Here is an 18,665-nt window from a genome sequence, read left to right as displayed (position 1 = left end):
AAACAAACAAAAAAATCAGGTTAAACTAATTCAATGCTGGCCAGCTGAGCTTGTTATTACATTAAATTACATGTCATTTAGCCGGTGCTTTTATCCAAAGCAACTTACAATTAAGTGCTTTCAACCTTGACGGTGCAATTCTTTAAATTGTTATATTGTTATTTCCTATAAACTGTTAAATCTGACCAGACTTGGAGACCACTGTTTGGGAGCATCCCTAACTACCGAACTGGCATAATGAATATATCTGACACCAAAGTCTATGCAGTGTAAAGGATACTGTAAAACCCATTTCTGACCTTTAGTGACTTCTGTTGTGGCTGTTGTTTCTGCTGTGTTAGCACCTGTTGTTCAGTCTGCTGTTGCAAAACCGACGTTTGTTGCTTCAGTAGAATCTGTTGGTTCATCTGCATCTGCTGGTGATGTTGTTTTGATTGTTGCTGCTGTTGTGACTGCAACAGTTGCTGCTGCTGTAGTTGTTTGTGCTGCTGTTTGTGAGATTTCCTTTTTCTCTGCTGAGAAAGTTTCTGCAGGTTCTCCAGCATCTGACTGTGGTTCTGATTTTTTAGCTGTTGCTGTAGAAAAAGTTTTTGTATGGCCTGTTGCTTGGACAGCTGCAGAGTGGCTTGCTGCAGACGTGCATGTTGCTGTTGTTGTTTTGTCGGTGTGCTCCTTTGCTCTGGCTGCGGTAATCCACGAGTGTCTGATGATTGCATAGTTGTCTCACACGCCACTCCATCTGCCTCGATGGCTTCCTCTTTGATAGTTACCTTGCTGACATCCATCTCGCATGAAACGGATACTGGTGAAGGGACACTGGGCTTATCAGGAGGTTCTTGTTTAACTCTTACAAGAACCAGTGGCTCTTGTCCTCCTCCTTTGTTCATGTGCTCCAGCTGCATCCTCAGCACCTCCACCAGCCTCTGTTTCTGCATCAGCATCCTGGTCAACTCCACTATCTGCTTGTCTTTCTCCAGCAGCAACCTGTCTTTGTCCATAGTCACAACTGGAGCTGTGGCTGTAGAGGTATGGGCTGCTGATGAAACCAGGCAATGTTTCTGCAGTGAGGTTGGCTTTAAAGAAAATCGACAAGGCGCCGGGTTGGAACACTCTGGCTCTTCTTTAATCTTGGTTGGAAGCTGAGCAGCTGAACATGGCTGAAGGCTCGCCTTGGTGAGAGGTGATCTCATCTGGATAGGAAGAGAGAAAATAAAAATAGGTAAACAAACCTTGATATGAAAAAAACAAGTACAAGAACTAAAGACTATAGACTCACAATTCTTTGTATGTAAACTGAGAGCCTACAGACATGCTAGAGCTAAATGCTGACGTCTATATGCTAACATGCTCACAATGACAATGTTAACGTGCTGATGTTGAGCAAGTATAATGTAATGCTCATCGGCTTTGTTTAGCATGTTGGTTTTTGAGTATTTGCTAATCAGAACAATTAGCACGAAATACAGCTGAGGCTGAAAGGAAAGTCATTCTTTTTGCAGATATTTGACCATAAAACAAAGATTTGGACAAATCTTGACTGTCTGTGGTATTTTAAAACATCATTAATGTATAATGAACTGCATTCAAGGTTTCAAGAATGTATTACTATCAACAACAGCAAAAATCTGACCATTTCCATCAAGGGGTTGCTTTTAAAGCTGGGATCTTCTGGGTTCATGGCGCCCGGCGGGCGGTCAGAGGGGGCGGGCGAGGCAGTTGGGGGGGAGACGGTGCTACCACAGGTCATGAGCTGCTGAGTAGTGGCTGCAGTGCTACCTGCATCAGGTATACATACAGAGGTTAAGAAAATACAGAGAGAACGCATTATGTTGTCTACGTCTTCTTTATCTTTTAACACTTGAATACATCATTCTGTGAAGAGAGATGATGGAGGAAGTACAGGTACATTTTATCGTTGACTAACCGGTCCGAGAAGATGTCTGATGGCACTGAAACTGAAACCATTGCTGTTGTTGTGATGTGTTGTTGGTGATGGATGCAGCACTTTTGGAGGATTTTGCTGTTCCTTCAGCCCCTGGCCCTGTGGCACCCCCTGCTGTTGGAGACGAGGTAGTGTCACTGCCTCCATTCAGCTCCTGGTAGGTCCTCAGCCTTTCAATTAGGTCGATTTTGGTGCCGGAGACTGGCAAGCTGCGCAGCTTCAACTCAGACTTCAGCTCCGCAACCTGACAGAAGACGGAGTAACAGAGATATAGAGATTAAAAGAGGGAGGAAAAGCAAAGAGATGAGGACAAACATCAGAGGAAAGAAGAGAAAAAACAAAAAGACGTCACCAATCCATCACTGTCCCTTTCTTTGTTTGAGTTGGCACGCCACTTTTCTGAGACAACATTTTGTTAATGTAGAATCGTTTACATATGTCAACTTTCATACACCAGTTACTTTACTGCCTCATATCTTGTTGACAGCAGGGAGAGCTGTTGCTCTTCAGTGTACTGGCGGAATAAGACATTAGATCATAAACTAGCCATGTAGTTTTCTTTGGGATTTTTTTGTTTCTGCAAGGCTAACCTTCATTTCATCCAGGTTTAAGGGTAGAAACTCTGGTTTTGACCGACGTATAGCAGCAGAACCCTGACGGCTTTGACCACCCTGGTTGGAGGGAGCTGTTGAAGGGGCAGCAACAGGTCGAGGCGGGGAGGAAGTAGTCGTGGAATTGGAGGAGGAAGAGGAAGATGGCTGTTGATCTGTCTGAATCTGTCTGTTGGGGATAAAGTCAAAGGGGAGCAAAAAGATAGTGACCTTTACAGTCTTTAGACAACGAAATACGTTTACAGAAGATACCAGCGCCTCAGTTTTAAATAGGGGTGTTGAAATGAATCATTGCATCAACGTATGGTGATAAGGATGTGGATGATTCTGCATCAATGCAGTGAAAGACAATAATCAATTATTGTCTTTTGATTTTCTGTTTTGCTGCTTTTTTCTTTATACTTTTTGTATGCTGTGTTCAGACTCTGCTACAATTAAAGGGCAGATGCATTACAAATGGGAGTTTCTATATATCTGACTGCTTGAATTTGAAAACCATGTGTAGCAATATACAGAATATTACATTTGAGGAGTTGATGCACCGTGATATTAAATTGTATCGAATGTAATCGTTATCGAATGTAATCTTTATCAAACTGAATAGTGAGACGAGTGTAGCTTCACAACCCTAGTGAATTGAATTGCGTTTCTCCCAGGTGGTACTACATACTACAGGCTTGATCTTCCACAAAAAAATAGGTACATACTTGGGTGGTGCAGGCAGGATGGTGTGGTAGTTAAAGTGCTGCTGTTGCTTATTGAGGATCTGGAGCTGCAAGAAGAGCTGCTGCTGCTGGAGGATTTTGGCATAAGACGAGTCCAGATGGGGAGGAGGCTCTTTATCTCCCTTCTGGTCAGGAGGGATGTACTGATGGTACTTTAACTTTTTAATCTAGAAGGCAACACACATGTTTCCTTTTAGGTTTATATTTACTGGTTCATTGAAATGCTAGCATTAGTATTTATTTACTACCTCTTTGAGTTTTAGCAAAATAATATTCTGCATGTCTAAAAACAGAAACAAAACCCTACTTTTGGCTTGTTGTCCTTAGGTTTCTTGTGTCTCTGTGCAGAGCGGTCAGAGTTTGGTTTAGGCTGGGACTGAAAAAAGAGAAGGTATGCTGTTAAGTGCGCACTGTAAACTTCAAAACATCAATCAATGTAGGTCCAGTATTTACTCTCCATTTACTGTCGCTCTGTTTTTGGTCTCTACCAACTCCTGAGGGAAATGTCTCTTTAGCTGCGAAAAGCTCCACTATGTTCACCAGCTGGCCACTCACTTTGTCTGTCTACTGTTTGGTTTTGGATAGGTAGCATGAAGAGGGGTTTTGTTGAAAACTGCTGATTGATGACAAGTTGATCATAAAACCAAAATAATGAGCAGATATGGATGATAATCTTTTGTTCAAATTCTGTATTGCATGCCCATGTTTAATATTCTGCTCATCACTACAAGTGGCAGCTGTCCTATTACAAACAGTCATCTGATCCATTGTTGATAAAAAACAATTGATGAGAGCAGCTTGAAATCAGAGGATCAAGCACATGTTTTCTTTGCCAGACACTTTTACACCTTTATTGTTTAGTTGGCCTCGACAGATGTCACCTACCTTGATCTGTGAGGTCCCCCCTGTCCTCTGGGCACATAATGCCGCCGTCCCATTGGTCAGCTTGAATGAGGTGGAGGATCCAGAGATTGGTGGGAGAACAGGAGCAGGGTGAGAGACCTAATTGATAAAATGAAATGATACTGTACATGAGAAACACTAATCACTGGCTACGCCATGGCCTTACCTAGAACAATAAATCAGCCAGGCAAAAAAAAATTTCCCAATTTTAGACTTAGTAGTTTTACATTTTTATTGTACTAACTTGTACTAACCATTCTTTCCTTTGTATGTTTATTTGTTCTTGTACTCTTATTATTTCTTATATATTCTGTATGTGTGCTGTGTGCCTGATATTTTGCTGCTGTAGCACTGACATCTCCCCGTTTGGGATCAATAAAGTCTACCTAATCTAATCTATAAAAAACTCCTATCCAGTCTATCAATGTATGGCATACAGTTACTATATTTAAGCCCTTTACCAGGTATAAAAAGAATTAAAACACTGAAGTGGACGGTTTCTGACGCTGTAAAGTGTAATTGATCAGATCAAATCTTAAATAGTGTTAATAAAGTGTAAGTTTGTATCTACTTGTGGCCTTTCACTGATCCCCATAATGCTCAAGTAGTGTACATTGCTACCCAATAACCTGTCAACTACAGTTCAGTTCAGATGAAGCCTCATGCTACATACAAGTTTGCTATTGTTACACAATTCAACTTCTACTCGTGTTTGACAGTCCTGCATCCATGACACACAACATGTTAGTCACACTGTCTCACTCAGTGATCCTACCTGTATAGGAGATGGGATGCTGCTCCCAGCCAAGGTCTCAGGTGGGGAGGGCAGAGGAAGCAGACCCAAAGGAGACTCCTGGCCCATCGGCTGCTCTGGAGACAGACTGTAAATGCTGTCCTCATCACATGATGAGTTCTCACCTGAAGCCTTTGGAAACTGTGTCTCTAAGAAGGAGAGAAGGGAGGAGAGAGGAAAGTGCTGAAATCTAGGCAGATGAAAACGTAAATGCAACTTTTTTTTTTCCTGTAACAAAGGAAACACCTTCTGTATCTGTAACCCCTGCCTTGAAGGGCCACAACAATTACAGCAAGCTTTCATCACCACTTATTGCACTGTACCACTGAACTAACAATGTCTGAACTCACTGAACTGTGATGTCCACTCTCAGCCAGTGCATTTACGTGATGGCTGCTGCAGAGTAACTTAAATGCTTGTCCTCTCTGCCTGCACAACGTGCCCATAAAACAGTTTTAGATGATATCTTTACTGAGAATAATGCTTCTGTCCACAGAGTGGCAAAGAGGAGTCAAGCTTTATCTCAGCGATAGTTTTCATTCATTTTAGTTCACTTTTAGTGCAGCCAAATAACCTTATTCATGCCGGTTTTAATGTAACAGATGGCGCCTCTCTAAGGAATTGTGTTATGCTGAGAATTCTGGAGGATCAATCGCAGAATTCATGATATGAATACATTAACTATTTATGTGAGGGCTCCTCCTGTTTATGCCAGCCTTCTGTGCTACTAAGGGTATTCTCATACAAAATGGTTTCCAGGCTACAAATAAATTAATTTAATAACAATAATAATAATAAACATATAAATCAGGCAAAGTATTTAAAAAAAAAAAACTGCATAAAAACTTGTCAACTAAAGAACAAATGTTTCCATATCAGTCAGCCTCACATTGAAACATCCTCCAGCACATGAATGAATCCAAGTCGTGGTTCTCCCTAAATTTTACCCTCAAGGATGTCACATAATTATTTCATTGTTAAGCAGACTTTTGAGCCTTTACAGGTATTTAATGTAAAAAAAGTAGTTGCCAAAATACATTGGACTAGGATAGAGACTTTTTTTTGCTGATGGATGTGTGTTATTTAATTACAGGAGCTGCTTTGGGCTGCAGCAGACAGCTATGCAAAATACACCGCTGGTCATTAATCCAACATCAGCAGGCGATGATGAAAAGACAACATGGGGCTGATTTAATACCCTGTGATCTGATAATGTGATGACTTCCCTACTACTGCGCTGTGCCAGTGTGTGTATGTGCATGGTGTTTTGTATGTTTGTATCTTTGCATGTCAACCCTGTGTAACTCTTGTGTTCTCTAATGCTCCTACAATAAAGGGCCAGTAATGCAATTGTGTTTATTGTGCGGCGGTGACAGAGATGGATAATCCGTTGACACTGAACATTATTGTAATCAGCGTTCTTTCCTCCACACTTCAAACAAGCAGCTGGACCCACCGTCTCTGATCTGATCTTCTAATGTCTAACAGCACTGGACTAAAGCTATACAATAAAAGTTTCACAGTGCTGCAGTTCTTTTATTGTTGCTGTTATACCAGAAAATGGTGACATTGGGGCAATTATATCTGTCATTAGGACCCAAATTGCAATCAAAGTCTCATTCATTCATTTAGAATCCTAACTCTTCAATGGGTATGCAATATTACTCCAAATAAAAGATAATAGGTTTTAGTAACAGACACTGTCTGTTAAGCAGGGATGCAAGGGCATACTATATTCTAGTTTAACATGTATGGTTGTTTGAAGAATGAATACCCAGGTGGAGGGGGAGTTTGTGTGCAATCTGGTTGTTTTGTACACAGTGGATGGGACTGTGTATAAGTTTCAAGTGTGTGTCACCAGGCATCTGTGTGAATGGCGAGCACAGCTGAGACATCTGAGAGGGAGCATCAGTAGGTTTATGATAGCTGGAGGAGGGGGCCAGGAGGGAAATCCTGTCAGGAGCCTAAAACTGTGGGTGTGTTGTGATATATTACACGTTTACATTCATATCACACCACCTTCCACCACATATAAGCAGGGTTAATTTTATCTAAAGGTGTATTTTGTAGCCACTAGGGGGCAGTAAAACACAAAAACAAGCTTGAGAGATGCACTGCCGCAATGACTTCAAGGCTTATAAAGTTGTTATAGCTAACATGATAGCAGACTTTTACCTAGTTACACACCCAACCTGAAGCTAGCCTCCATCCCTGCATCTGTATAGCCGCTCTACAGCCAAAGCTTGTTCCTGCTACATTGTCGGTGTCGCAGTTGTTCAAGGTAAAGGAGCCCAAGGTCAGCTTCATAAAACATAAATAATGCCTGGCTTACCTATGATGGCCTGTTTAATGTTGCAGTTAAGAGGTAGGATGTTTTTGTGGATCAGCTCCATGGGCCCCGGCCGGTGGGAGAGCTTATCGTTCAAATCATCGGCAAGGCGAGCTCGCTTCAGCTGCATCTGCTTTGCCTGAATTGACGGCTCTGCTGAGGTCTCTGGAGGCACAATTTTTTAATGATTCTTACAGGTTATTTGTCAGAAATGTCTAAGGTCCAGACAGAGAGACAGACAGGTAGGAGGCTATATGTGGTACTCACCCTCCAGGATGTGCATCCTGATCAGTTCGGAACGCTCCGGTCGACTCCTGATCTTCCTCTTGAGATAGTCCTCAGTCTGAAGAAAGAGAACTAAATTGAGACACTCACTCACTTCTGGATTTATACCAACTGCCTATAATTTTTCCAAAGCTTATTCTCTTCCCAACATGGCCTCATCTCAATGCTTATTTGTCATTTCCAGCCCTTCTATATAACATTATTATCCAAGAGTTGCTATAAGTATGCAATTGAATGTCTGCTTGAAACAGGCCAGTTTGGACTCCAGGTTGGCATACTCACCCGTGCTCGTTCCAAACTCCGTCTCTGTTCGTGGAAGGCAGCTGAACTTTTCAGAGCTTGAAGAATAAAGAGTGAGAGCAGAGCAAAAATGGAGAGAAAGAGGACATTAAGATGGCAGTGTGTGCAATAATCCAACTGAGGGGAAAATTGAGAGAAAAATGGTTCTGATTGGCTCTTTGCTTTTACAGTTCAGCCTGACTAAGTTTACTGATGGTGCTCTTTTCCTTTTCCACATTTTGAGTGCCATGTCAATGTAGGTAATGCACAAAAGCCTGGGCAGTGGTACTATTATCAGGCAAAGGAACACTGAGGGTTCCAGTCCAAAAAGCCTCTTTACAGCAGTGGAATTTATGGAATATCTACAGCATTCACAAATGACTCAAGCAAGACTTGCTGTAGGCCTATGATTATGCAAAAACCCAGGGATTAGTGGTGCTGCATGCCTAAAAGCCTAAAGGGTTGTGATGACACCAAAATGCAGCTTATCAGTACAGGCATTATGATTTCATTTCTAAAACAAGAATCTAAACCTCATTCTATTAAATAATGTTATATTGAATGGAAGAATACATATAGAGGCAGGTTATTGAGTAGCAATGTACACAACTTGAGCATTATGGTGATCAGTGTAAAGGCCAGAAGTAGATAAAAACATGCACTTTATTGACACCGTTAAAGATTTGATCAGCGTCAGAAACCATCCACTTTTAATTCATACTTTTTATACCTGGTAAATGTTTCATTATTAACCAAGCCCCTATGAATGAGGAAGAGGCTGCAAGATAAGACGTTTTAGGAATTTATTAAGGTACTGACCTTAGATTAATTGTTGGTGTAAACCATACTGTATTAAAAGAGTGTAGCCACAGTGATGGCACCCATTGGTTTGTGGACTCCTTTATGGTCTATTTTAAAATAAATGGGACCATAGTTAAAAAAAATGAACATCATGATTTATTGAAGAAGACTTGAAACTAACAATTGAGAACATGAATTCACTATGAAAACATTTAGTACAGTAATTAATCAAGTGAGAAGTAGGGTTATTTTCTCATAGACTTCTAAACAATTGAACTTCTCTTTGCAACCAGTGGAGTAGCTACAATTATAAAATGTGGTGTACGATGATAAAAGTCTTTTGGGTCGGGATGTATTGTTATGGGTCAGCTGTTATCCCCCCGGTCCTGTGTGTGTGTGTCCTTTCCCCTTATCCTGCATGTCTGTCTGTGCTGTTTCTGTCTTCACCTGGTAGTGACAAGAGGAGTGATCAAAGGACCTAGGTCAAGGGGTGAGGCCATTTATCCTTGCTCAAATTCCTGCACAGTTGCAGCACATTCCATTATTCACCTTAGCAGTACATTTACCCAGGCTGTTCATCTCTTCGGCGCCATTTCATTACAGCCACCAGTCTGGTAACTTGGCCCAGTATTCTCAGCTCGTGCCTGGTGCTTTTGTTGTTTTCCTAGTGTTCCTGTCTAACTCCTGTTCCTCTGTTTAGATCCCGTTCAAGACCTGCTGAATTCCCTGTTGTGCTCTACTGCGCTGCCTGCTTCTTGCCACGCTTACCTTGTGACCTTCCACGCTCATATCTACTGAGAGACTATTCTGGATCACTGCCTGTCTACCCCGAGCCTCAGTCCAGTCTTGGAGCTATATAGCTGTCCCAGCTGTCCCATTCCTTTCTCAGTGCAGACTTTCATTAAAACAACTTGAACAATTTAATCTGCGTCCTGAGTGGTATCTCTGTGTTCTGAGTCCGAACCGCAATCTTAACATGTATATTATCAATTATAACATGTATCTGCAATCTTTTGTTCATCATATTGTTGCATATTTATGCATGCAAATAAAATGATATAGGAAAGTCCCAGACAACTAAAGCAAGCTAACTATCTCAGAGTGCTACACAAACACACAGGCAGGATATTCACGTTGAAATGTTCGTTATTGTTGTGGCTCTGCTGTCAGCACGCTGGAATCTAAATGAACCAATGACTGAGATGTTAATGAGGGTGTCCACATCCATATTGGGTGAGCAGAGTGGGATTGGTAGCCCTTTGCATCACAGCTCAACAACTTCAGTACAATACTGCTGCCTGCTTTATGTCTCAAACATACAGTCAATGCAACCAAGAACTTTTTAATGGCTAAACAGAAGGTTATTTGTGACCAAGTCAGTCACCGATGACTGCAGTACAGATCGGATCAGGGAAGAAGATCCCCATGTTTAGAGGTAAACACCCTCAAATTAAAACTGAGAGTCAGCACTTTCATTTCGCAGTCTCATTTCAAACACAATGTGCTGGAGCTAACACAACATAACACAGACACACACAGACACACCCACACACCCTGGGGAAAAACTGCTGGTACCTGCTTAAGCCTGAGTTCACGTCACTGAGCAATGTCACACTGCTGGTACTCATTCTTGCACACCCTGGGGCCGTTAACCCTCTTAGACCTCTAATAACCCAACCACAAGGGAGATTGGACCTGCCCGTCAGTCAGCTACATGGGAAATGAGCGGTGCGATGACGGGATGGATAAGCACAAAATGAGTTAATTGGAAGTGGGGACAGGAAGTGAAAGGGATGGAAATAGATAGGAGGAAGACAGAAAATCGGAAACGTGAATGCGGGTAAGATGGGGAGAGAAGACGAATGGAAAGAGGCAGCTGGAAGAAGAATGGAACAACAGACCGAAGGGCAAATGAAGAGGAGGAAATAGAGAGTGGTTGGATGAGGTCAGAGAGAAAAGACCCCATTATGTGCATGAGTGACTGCATCATGGCTTCTTGCCACACTGAAACCAGCATTCCATGGTCTTTAAACTTTGAGAACATGAGGAAGCATCTGGCAGTGGTTGTGTTTTTATTTTTGGTCTGCAGCTGACCAGTGCTTTGTTTTTTGTGATGTGGTAACGGACTTGTTTGTTGAATAAAAAAACTCTCCTGTTTAATACTTTACTTTAAAGTCGGTTTAAACTGTGTGACTTATTTGTCAACCTCATAAAATAGACACAAATTTACTAAAATATTACTGCAATCTTCAACAAACATGTCAAGTTTGTTGCGGGCAGTACATACAGTACATAGACCAGCCATTTCACATGTGAGAACTTTGTGAGAGCAGCTCTAGATCCATCAGTAATGTGTAAATCTAGTACTCTGTTCTTTTTTATTGCTCCTGCTGACAGATATTTGGGAAAACAAGCGCATTAATGTTTAGTTTAGCTAACCTGATAACCATGTGTAGATGAGCATGAACTGAGAAACATTTTTAAGCATCTGAGAAGTGTATAAATAACCTGATAGACAGGGTATCACACTGTGGGCTTATTATAGCACTGAGTCAAATGAACACACCCAACCACACACCACGGTCCCACGGCTAATGGAAGAAAAAGAAGCTTTCTCTACACAAAGCAGGCATTTGAAAGATTATTTTGGATGGGTAGTGGGAGGGAGAATTGAGAGACGGTGAGCGATAAAAAGACATGGGGGGGGGGGGAGAGAATGAGGGCACAGAGAGAAGGAACCATCACAATGAAACAAACAGAAGGAAAGCGCTAAAAGAAGAGGGTATTGGGGGAAAAAGGGTAGGATGTAAGCATGTGTACTGGGAAGTAGTGGGAGGAAAAAAAGAAATGAACAGGAGAAGGCGATGAGTCAGAGAGAGAGAGAGCAGCGATACAGTAGTTGTAGAGAGGGTGTGCTCTAGTGTGGTGATCACTGCCGTTCTACAGTGTGTGCAGTAGCTCTTCAAACTCTCTATATTAGAGACTACAGGGACAATATAAAAAGGTCATGTAACAAAAAAAGGTAGCCTAAATGTCAGTGGCTGATTGTCCTGCCAAGTCCCTTCTCTGACATCATCCACATTAAAATGACATACATTACCTTACAATGCAATTTCCATTCAGTGAGGCAAACCATGAAGGTACAAACTCAGGACGGCAAGAATCAATTGCAAGCACATTTGCTTCAAATAAGTCAAACCCCAAAGAGTCACATGTAAGTGTAACTGTAAGTGCAAGAACTTTTTTTATTGTTTTATTTTTGTATACATGGTGCAATCAAAAGAGATGTGGTTTTAGCCTTTGGTGAAAGATATTCAGACTTTCAGCTGTCTTAACCAGCGCCTGCTGATAATGTGCATGCTGATGATGTCTGCATTCTTCCTTCTTTCTAAACTTCACTCAGATCAGCCTCCTGCAAATGTGTCCCCCAGAACAGTAAAGTTAAATAGCCCTGATTAGGCCTGCATGCGCATCACTGTGCCTACATTACTTTTCTACACACGAAGAGCCTCAATTCTCATAACAAACCCCATCGGACAAACGTCACATACACACGTTGCCCACATGGCTACCTGTCTTAAAGGGGAAGGCTCAGCAGGTAATAATCATGTAAATGAAGAACGGTGAAAGTTGACTATCGGGCATGGGCACATTGCGATGTCAATGCTAAAACACAATATCGTTCAGCCCTACTTTCTTTTATATATTTACTATTGCCATTTACTATAAAGCAAGCGCATTTCTTATTCGATTACTTGATTAATTGATGGAATAATCGGCACATTACTCAATTAATCTAAACAATAGATAGCTGCAGCCCTAGGTGGGGTGTAAGGTCTGACTATGACCTGGATCTAAGCTGGGCCTGATCCGTTCGTGACACGGTATGCAAGCAATATTGTCTTAAAGCTGATGTGGGCGGCAAATGGTAACCAGTGAAGCAAGCATAGTCAATCGGCAGTTAAACATGTGGCCAGAGACAACAAAACGGCCCAAATGGCCACGGTAGTATCTAGCCTGTCTTAACATAAGCATCTTGTTATGTTAGATTGCAAATGCTAACAGCAGGGCTTGTTGAAACATACTCTAATTCCCCTTAACACTGCAGGAGACATGACACAGGGACAAAACTAGCACCTAATCAAGCTACGAGCCTTTGGGTAAAGAGCATAGAGAGGCGTAGGCTAATTGGATGAGAATATGCAACCAAAACATTTTGATCTCCGTCCCCGAAACACAAGTGCCAAGACAGACAAGAGCTGTGATAACACGAACACATCTGGTCATACTTGGCCTGATCACAGCTAGACTGTCTCTCTCTTACACCCATATGGGTATATCAGGGTTTCTGCAGGTTATCAAATTCAAGACTTTTAAGACCTTTTAAAAACCATTAAGAATGACATTTAAAACATTTATCACAATTTCAACTAAGCCCTAAATTCAGTTTTTTCCAAGTCGCTAAACTTGCACTTCCCCATAGCTGAAGAATGAAATCCCCTTTATGTCTATGGTACAATATAAAAGAGACTCGCACCAATAACACAAAAGCTGATTGGTTGCAATATAAATTACATGTAGGTCTCATTTGTAGTCATTATACAGCAAAATTATATTTGGACTAGCAAAAGAAAGAAATACAACACAATATAATTTTGTTAAATGAGTATAATGAGGTAGTAGGAAAATTAAGACCCGTTTAAAATTATTTAAGACCTAAGACCGATTATAAAATGTAAGACCCGGGAAAAACCCTGATATACTCACTTCACAGACAATAAGCAACTCAACAGCCCCATTTGTCATCAAATTGTTAACAATACAGTACATTTCAACTCGCATCCTTCCATTTTAAAGTAGTTCTCCACCAGATGAGGTTGGAGCCGTGCTCATTATTTAAGCTGTCTGTCCACAAAGATAAGAAAATGGTTATTGTATTGTGAAAGAGGGAACAGTGTGCTCATTTGCTGAAGCAGAACAGAATAGGTTCCTGCAACAGCAAAGTAAATGCATGAAGTAGTAAATAGTTTACAGGCAGCGCATTCAAGTATTTACCAGATGAACAGATAACAATAGGAAATATTAGCAGACAAGACGCACAGAAATGCTTACCATCTGAACAGGATGTTCTTCTCATGGTATTTTATGAAAAGGACAGTGACACTTAACACTGCAGACGCATTTTCTATTGAATGGATGTGAACAAAGAGCCAAAAGCATATACTAGCAGCACTAACAGGCTCCCGTCTAAAACATCTAGACATTTTCAGTTTGATGGTGTAAGGGGAAATCTCTCGACCAGATAAAAAGCAGTAATTGGATGTTCAAGATGGCAGTTGACGCACAACCTTGATTAACCTTATTTTGAAGACTGAAACAGCTATCTGTCTGGAGACGATAGCACCATTTTAACCACAGTCTAAATCACGTCAGAAGACTGCCGTGTAGCAAGAAAACGAGGCTACACACAGAAGACACGACAGAATCTCAAAGGCAGAGACTGAATGAAAAACCTCAGCAGGAAACAGTCAGTTAAATGAAAGGGATAGACACTCAGTTGCTCGTTTTTTTGTTAGGTACACCTAGCTAAAACTTATGTAGCCCAGCAACAAATCCTGCCTTCAGAAAGAGTACATGTTGAGTTTTTGTATATAGAGGGTATTATTGAGATTGTTAAATTGTATTGCATTATACTGAGTGTGCTCTAATATTTAGTTTACCCTCATTCACTGGGTGTATCCAGCTAATTGGGCTAAAACTGGAAAAGATCAATTAAAACCGAAAAGAAAACTGAGCCACAGGTTTTACGCTTTGTTTTAGATATTTTTTAGATATTTATACTCATATATATCCTTAAGTGTTTCAGGATTTTTATTTAATTTTGTTCTTGTGCTGCTTTTGTTTTGGTGAGGCAGAAAAAGTATATGTCCCACTTCGATGGACAATAAAGTTAAATTCTGTGTTATTAGTTTATCAACAGAAAATGAATCTGCAACTATTGCAATAATCACCTAATTGTTTTGTCAAGAAATATTTTCAGGATTTGTCAGAGTAAGCTGGAGGCCACTATAGATTAGACTGTTGGTTGGATAAAACAAGCTGAACAATACAATACTATTCTTTACATACAGTATTCAACGCTGGGGCTGCATGATGCATAACATCATGTGAAAAATTAAGTAATCCACTTTAACCATAAACTACATCAGAGTTATGGAAATGTTTATTGACTTCTGTCTATCTCATTATCCCACTGATATTTTGGATGAGCCATGAATGATCGAGCCATGTTTGAATGGTTGGGGGGATTTTAAAATGGTTGCATCAACAATGTGTTAAATAATCCAATGAAAGGCTAACATTGTGAACAGTTTATAGTTTGAAACTACTAAACAAAATGGAATACATGACTTTTTCAGAGCATGGATCAACATTTTTCACAAAAAAACATTGTTGTCTACTTACGCGGCATGATCCCCTGGTTGATCAACTCTACTCTGGACCTTCTCTGTTGCAGCTTCAGCTGGAGAACTGAACGCCAAGATAGAAAAAGACAAAAAGAAAAAGAAAAAAAGTCAGTTGATGCACAATGAATGGAGAGAGGCGTCTAACACAGTTCCCGGCTACAGAAAGCCACAAAGGTAGTGACATTACTCATAACTTAGGTGCAAGTAAACCCTTTACACACCATTTAATAAGAAGACATTCTGTTTATGAATGCAAGTAATAATGGTGATATCTGATGCTCCACAGAGGTTTTTATCTACCCTGTTAGCAGCTGATCAGAATTACTTCTCTGTGGTCCTCTGTGAGAAGACGTATAAAGGTTATTTCTCACACTGCAGAGGGATGGGAAACACACAAACATGAACACACACATGCAGTTTCCTGTTTCAAGTATTTCATTAAATGACAGACACACTTCACTGCCGCATGTGTGACAGTTCATCACCGCAGAGACATAGAATGTGTGTCAAAGAGAGAGATATAGGAACAAGATCTACATGCATGTTTTTTGTCTATTCAGGTGAATGAGGGCCCAGATAACAACAACTTTCAACACTATTAATAAAAGCTAACTGGTATTTGCATTTGGGGGTCATGGCTCCATGTTTACACGCTAAGAAAAGCTTTCAAACTTGCTCTGACTCACCACGTTCTGAGCCAACCTCACATTTTCTCAGACGAAAAACATGTCAGCAAAAAGCCTGAGGACCGTACTTCCAATATTCAGATCCGCGGCTGCTCTATATCTGGGTCATGAAATCAGCCTGAAAGTGTAACAAAATCTAGCATCTGGAAACATTTTTGGTAGAGGGCTCTTTTACCCACACCAGGACCATCTGCGGTGACAATTTTAGCTCACACCTTTCCACTGCAGAGCTGGGGCTGAGGTTTTGCAAAGTGGGGTATACGTTGCTGTACCTACCAGTAATAGGATAGGTATTTAAAACACATGAGCTTGTCTTAAGGTTAAACTGTCTGCTGTTAATATTCAATTAGATACCAGTTCCTAATTTCATACATAATAATAAAGACAAAATGTTCCATGACGTCTCCTGCAGTGTGAACAAAAACCCTCCCTGCTGAGTCATTCTGTCTGATCAGAGTTGATATGAAAGGACAAATCCATAAAGTCCAAATTTACTGCTGCCTCTTCTGGGCTGGAGCCAATCACCTTAATGACAATGAAACTATAGCTCAACTTTCCCCAGCACATGGGGAAAGGTCACACAATCAGCATCAGGTCACACAATCAGCATCACGCCACGTTCAGTTCATAAAACCAACGAACTAAGTAGAGGTGGGAATCACCAGACGCTTCACGATACTTATGCCACGATAGAATATTATTGCAATTTTAAACATATTGCAATATTCTGCAATATACTGCAAATTATAACCTTTTATCAACTATTTTTTTCCCAATTTCATATGATGTCTTCAAAAGGAACATCTGTTTCATCTAAATCGATGCATTTCTCTGTTTGTTCATATCACTTCAATTTCATTGCTGCAAAATGAGTGGATTAACTGACCAACACATATATAATTAAAGATTGATACTTGGCACATGTGTATTGAAAGTATTGCCACTGAACATCGCGATACTATGCTGTATACATTTTTTCCCCACCCCTAAAACTAATATACCACAAAGATGCCAAAAAAAATTTTCAACTGGAGAGAGGACGAGATTCGGGAGCTTCAGCCAGTAAAGGCCTGCATCCTGCGTGCTCCAGAGATAAAAGGAGAAACGTCTTCAGTGTTTAAATTAAGTTTTAAGTTACATAGGACATTATTTTATGAATTTATTCATGTTTATGTTGAAATAAATATACATATACAAGTAATTATGTCTCTTGCTGTATTGGTTTGCGCTCTTATGGACGTAATGTGCACAAATAGATCTTTGAATATATTCACACCAATGGATTTTCTGAAACCGAATATTCAAATGTAATTTTTGGCCAATTCTGACAGCCCTAACATACAGCAAAAATTCTAAAAACTGTTGCCGGATGTATTTCTGAGGATATAAGGAAGTGCAGTGTTGAGTGTGAGCTCTTGAGATCTACAGGAAATACAGTGGTTTGAAAGTTTTTCCCCCTTCCTGATTTCTTATCTCTATGCATGTTTGTCACACTTAAATGTTTCAGATCATCAAACTAATTTAAATATATATCAAAGTTAACACAAGTAAACACAAAATGCAGTTTTTAAATGAAGGCTATTATTAAGGGAAAACAAAATCCAAACCTACATGGCTCTGTGTGAAAAAGTGATTGCCCCCTTAACCTAATAAGTGGTTTGGTCACTTAGCAGCAACAACTGCATCTGACTGTTATTTATGTTATGTTATGTTATTTGTGTTAAGTGGTGCATTACAACACAGTGTGTAGTGTGTTGAGAGGAGACACCTTTAAACTATTACACCGTCAAATGCCATGCTGGGTACATCGCATTTCAAGAATCAAGGATGTAACTTTCTGAATGAATGCTTTTGTTCCTGGAAATAGCCTGGTCCTGAATAGCTAGCTGTTCACAAATGATGCGTACACTCTAAAATTGCTAGGGGACTATGTCATAGCGTGAGTAGTGCTTTTTGGATGAGCAGTATCTGGTTCTTAAGCTGCTAGTGTGCAGTCACTAAATGTGTCTGATGCTTGGTGCTGGACATAAAGAATCGGTTTTTCAGAGCTTTCTTGATGGAAACAGCTGCCTGCTGGCGTTAAAAAAAAATAACAAAAGCAGCTGGAGTGAACTAAAGTAGTAAAGGTTGCGGCAGGAAAACCAAAAGAATGAGCTGAAAGACGATTTAAAGCTTTGTAGCTGAAGGTAGATGCAGGGTTGGGTTATAATTATGTGGGTTTTTCACTACACCAACTGGTTGGGATTACATTAAACCGAGTATAATACTGTATGAATGCACTATGCCGAGGACTGGCACTATTATTTTGCCCAGAACCTGGCTAAAACTGCATGCTAAACTCATTCGCTTGAACCTTTCATTTACTTCTTTCATCCTCTGGTCCACATCCCCGGTCCTATTTCCATCTCTACACAATGTGACAGTAACCCTCAGATACCAAAACATTATTTTCTGTTAGTCTCTGTCAAGTCAAAAAAAAAAAAAAAAAACTAGCCTGCTATATATTTAATTCCCCCGACATGCCTCTTAAATCTTAAGCACTCTTCCTCTTGTTGCTGATTGTGTATCTTCCTCATGAATCTGCCCCTCTTGTTCCTCTTTTTCAGTTTCCATAAGTCTACATTCAGTAGCTCCTACATTCTTGTTTTCTTCTACACAGTAGAAGACAGAAAAGATCATTTCCAAACTGGTTGGCAATAATGAGAGAAGACTCTGTCGCAGTGGCCCTCTGTGTGTCCTACAGTAGCCTGAGATAATAAACAGTCATCCTCGTTTGATTTCTGTGATGAGAATGTGGCTGACGCGGGATGGTGCAGTTTCTGGCTTTGGCGGGGGGGGGGGGGG

At 40.6% G+C, this 18,665-nt stretch overlaps 1 protein-coding gene across 2 annotated transcripts in view; it reads right to left on the bottom strand.

Annotated features, from left to right (window-relative positions):
- Positions 1–18,665, bottom strand: part of LOC117957987 (myocardin-related transcription factor A-like) — a 32,973-nt gene that overhangs the window by 5,694 nt on the left and 8,614 nt on the right. The window contains exons 1-13 of one of the 2 annotated variants that reach the window (XM_034894150.1): positions 15,436–15,483; positions 15,134–15,199; positions 7,871–7,926; positions 7,571–7,646; positions 7,307–7,468; positions 4,957–5,123; positions 4,164–4,280; positions 3,586–3,654; positions 3,261–3,445; positions 2,533–2,722; positions 1,925–2,186; positions 1,631–1,776; positions 300–1,190 (exon numbers count right to left, since the gene is read on the bottom strand). In XM_034894150.1, coding sequence (XP_034750041.1) covers positions 300–1,190; positions 1,631–1,776; positions 1,925–2,186; positions 2,533–2,722; positions 3,261–3,445; positions 3,586–3,654; positions 4,164–4,280; positions 4,957–5,123; positions 7,307–7,468; positions 7,571–7,646; positions 7,871–7,926; positions 15,134–15,140 — 2,328 coding nt within the window. In that variant the 5' untranslated portion in view covers positions 15,141–15,199; positions 15,436–15,483. Of the gene's footprint in view, positions 1–299; positions 1,191–1,630; positions 1,777–1,924; positions 2,187–2,532; positions 2,723–3,260; positions 3,446–3,585; positions 3,655–4,163; positions 4,281–4,956; positions 5,124–7,306; positions 7,469–7,570; positions 7,647–7,870; positions 7,927–15,133; positions 15,200–15,435; positions 15,484–18,665 lie in introns of those variants that run through there. The other variant, XM_034894149.1, reaches the window with a different exon arrangement.

This window comes from Etheostoma cragini, chromosome 15, assembly GCF_013103735.1.
Source record: "Etheostoma cragini isolate CJK2018 chromosome 15, CSU_Ecrag_1.0, whole genome shotgun sequence".
NCBI lineage: Eukaryota > Metazoa > Chordata > Actinopteri > Perciformes > Percidae > Etheostoma > Etheostoma cragini.
The sequence above is the reverse complement of the archived record's forward strand: the minus strand, read 5'-3'. Positions and strand labels throughout refer to the sequence as shown.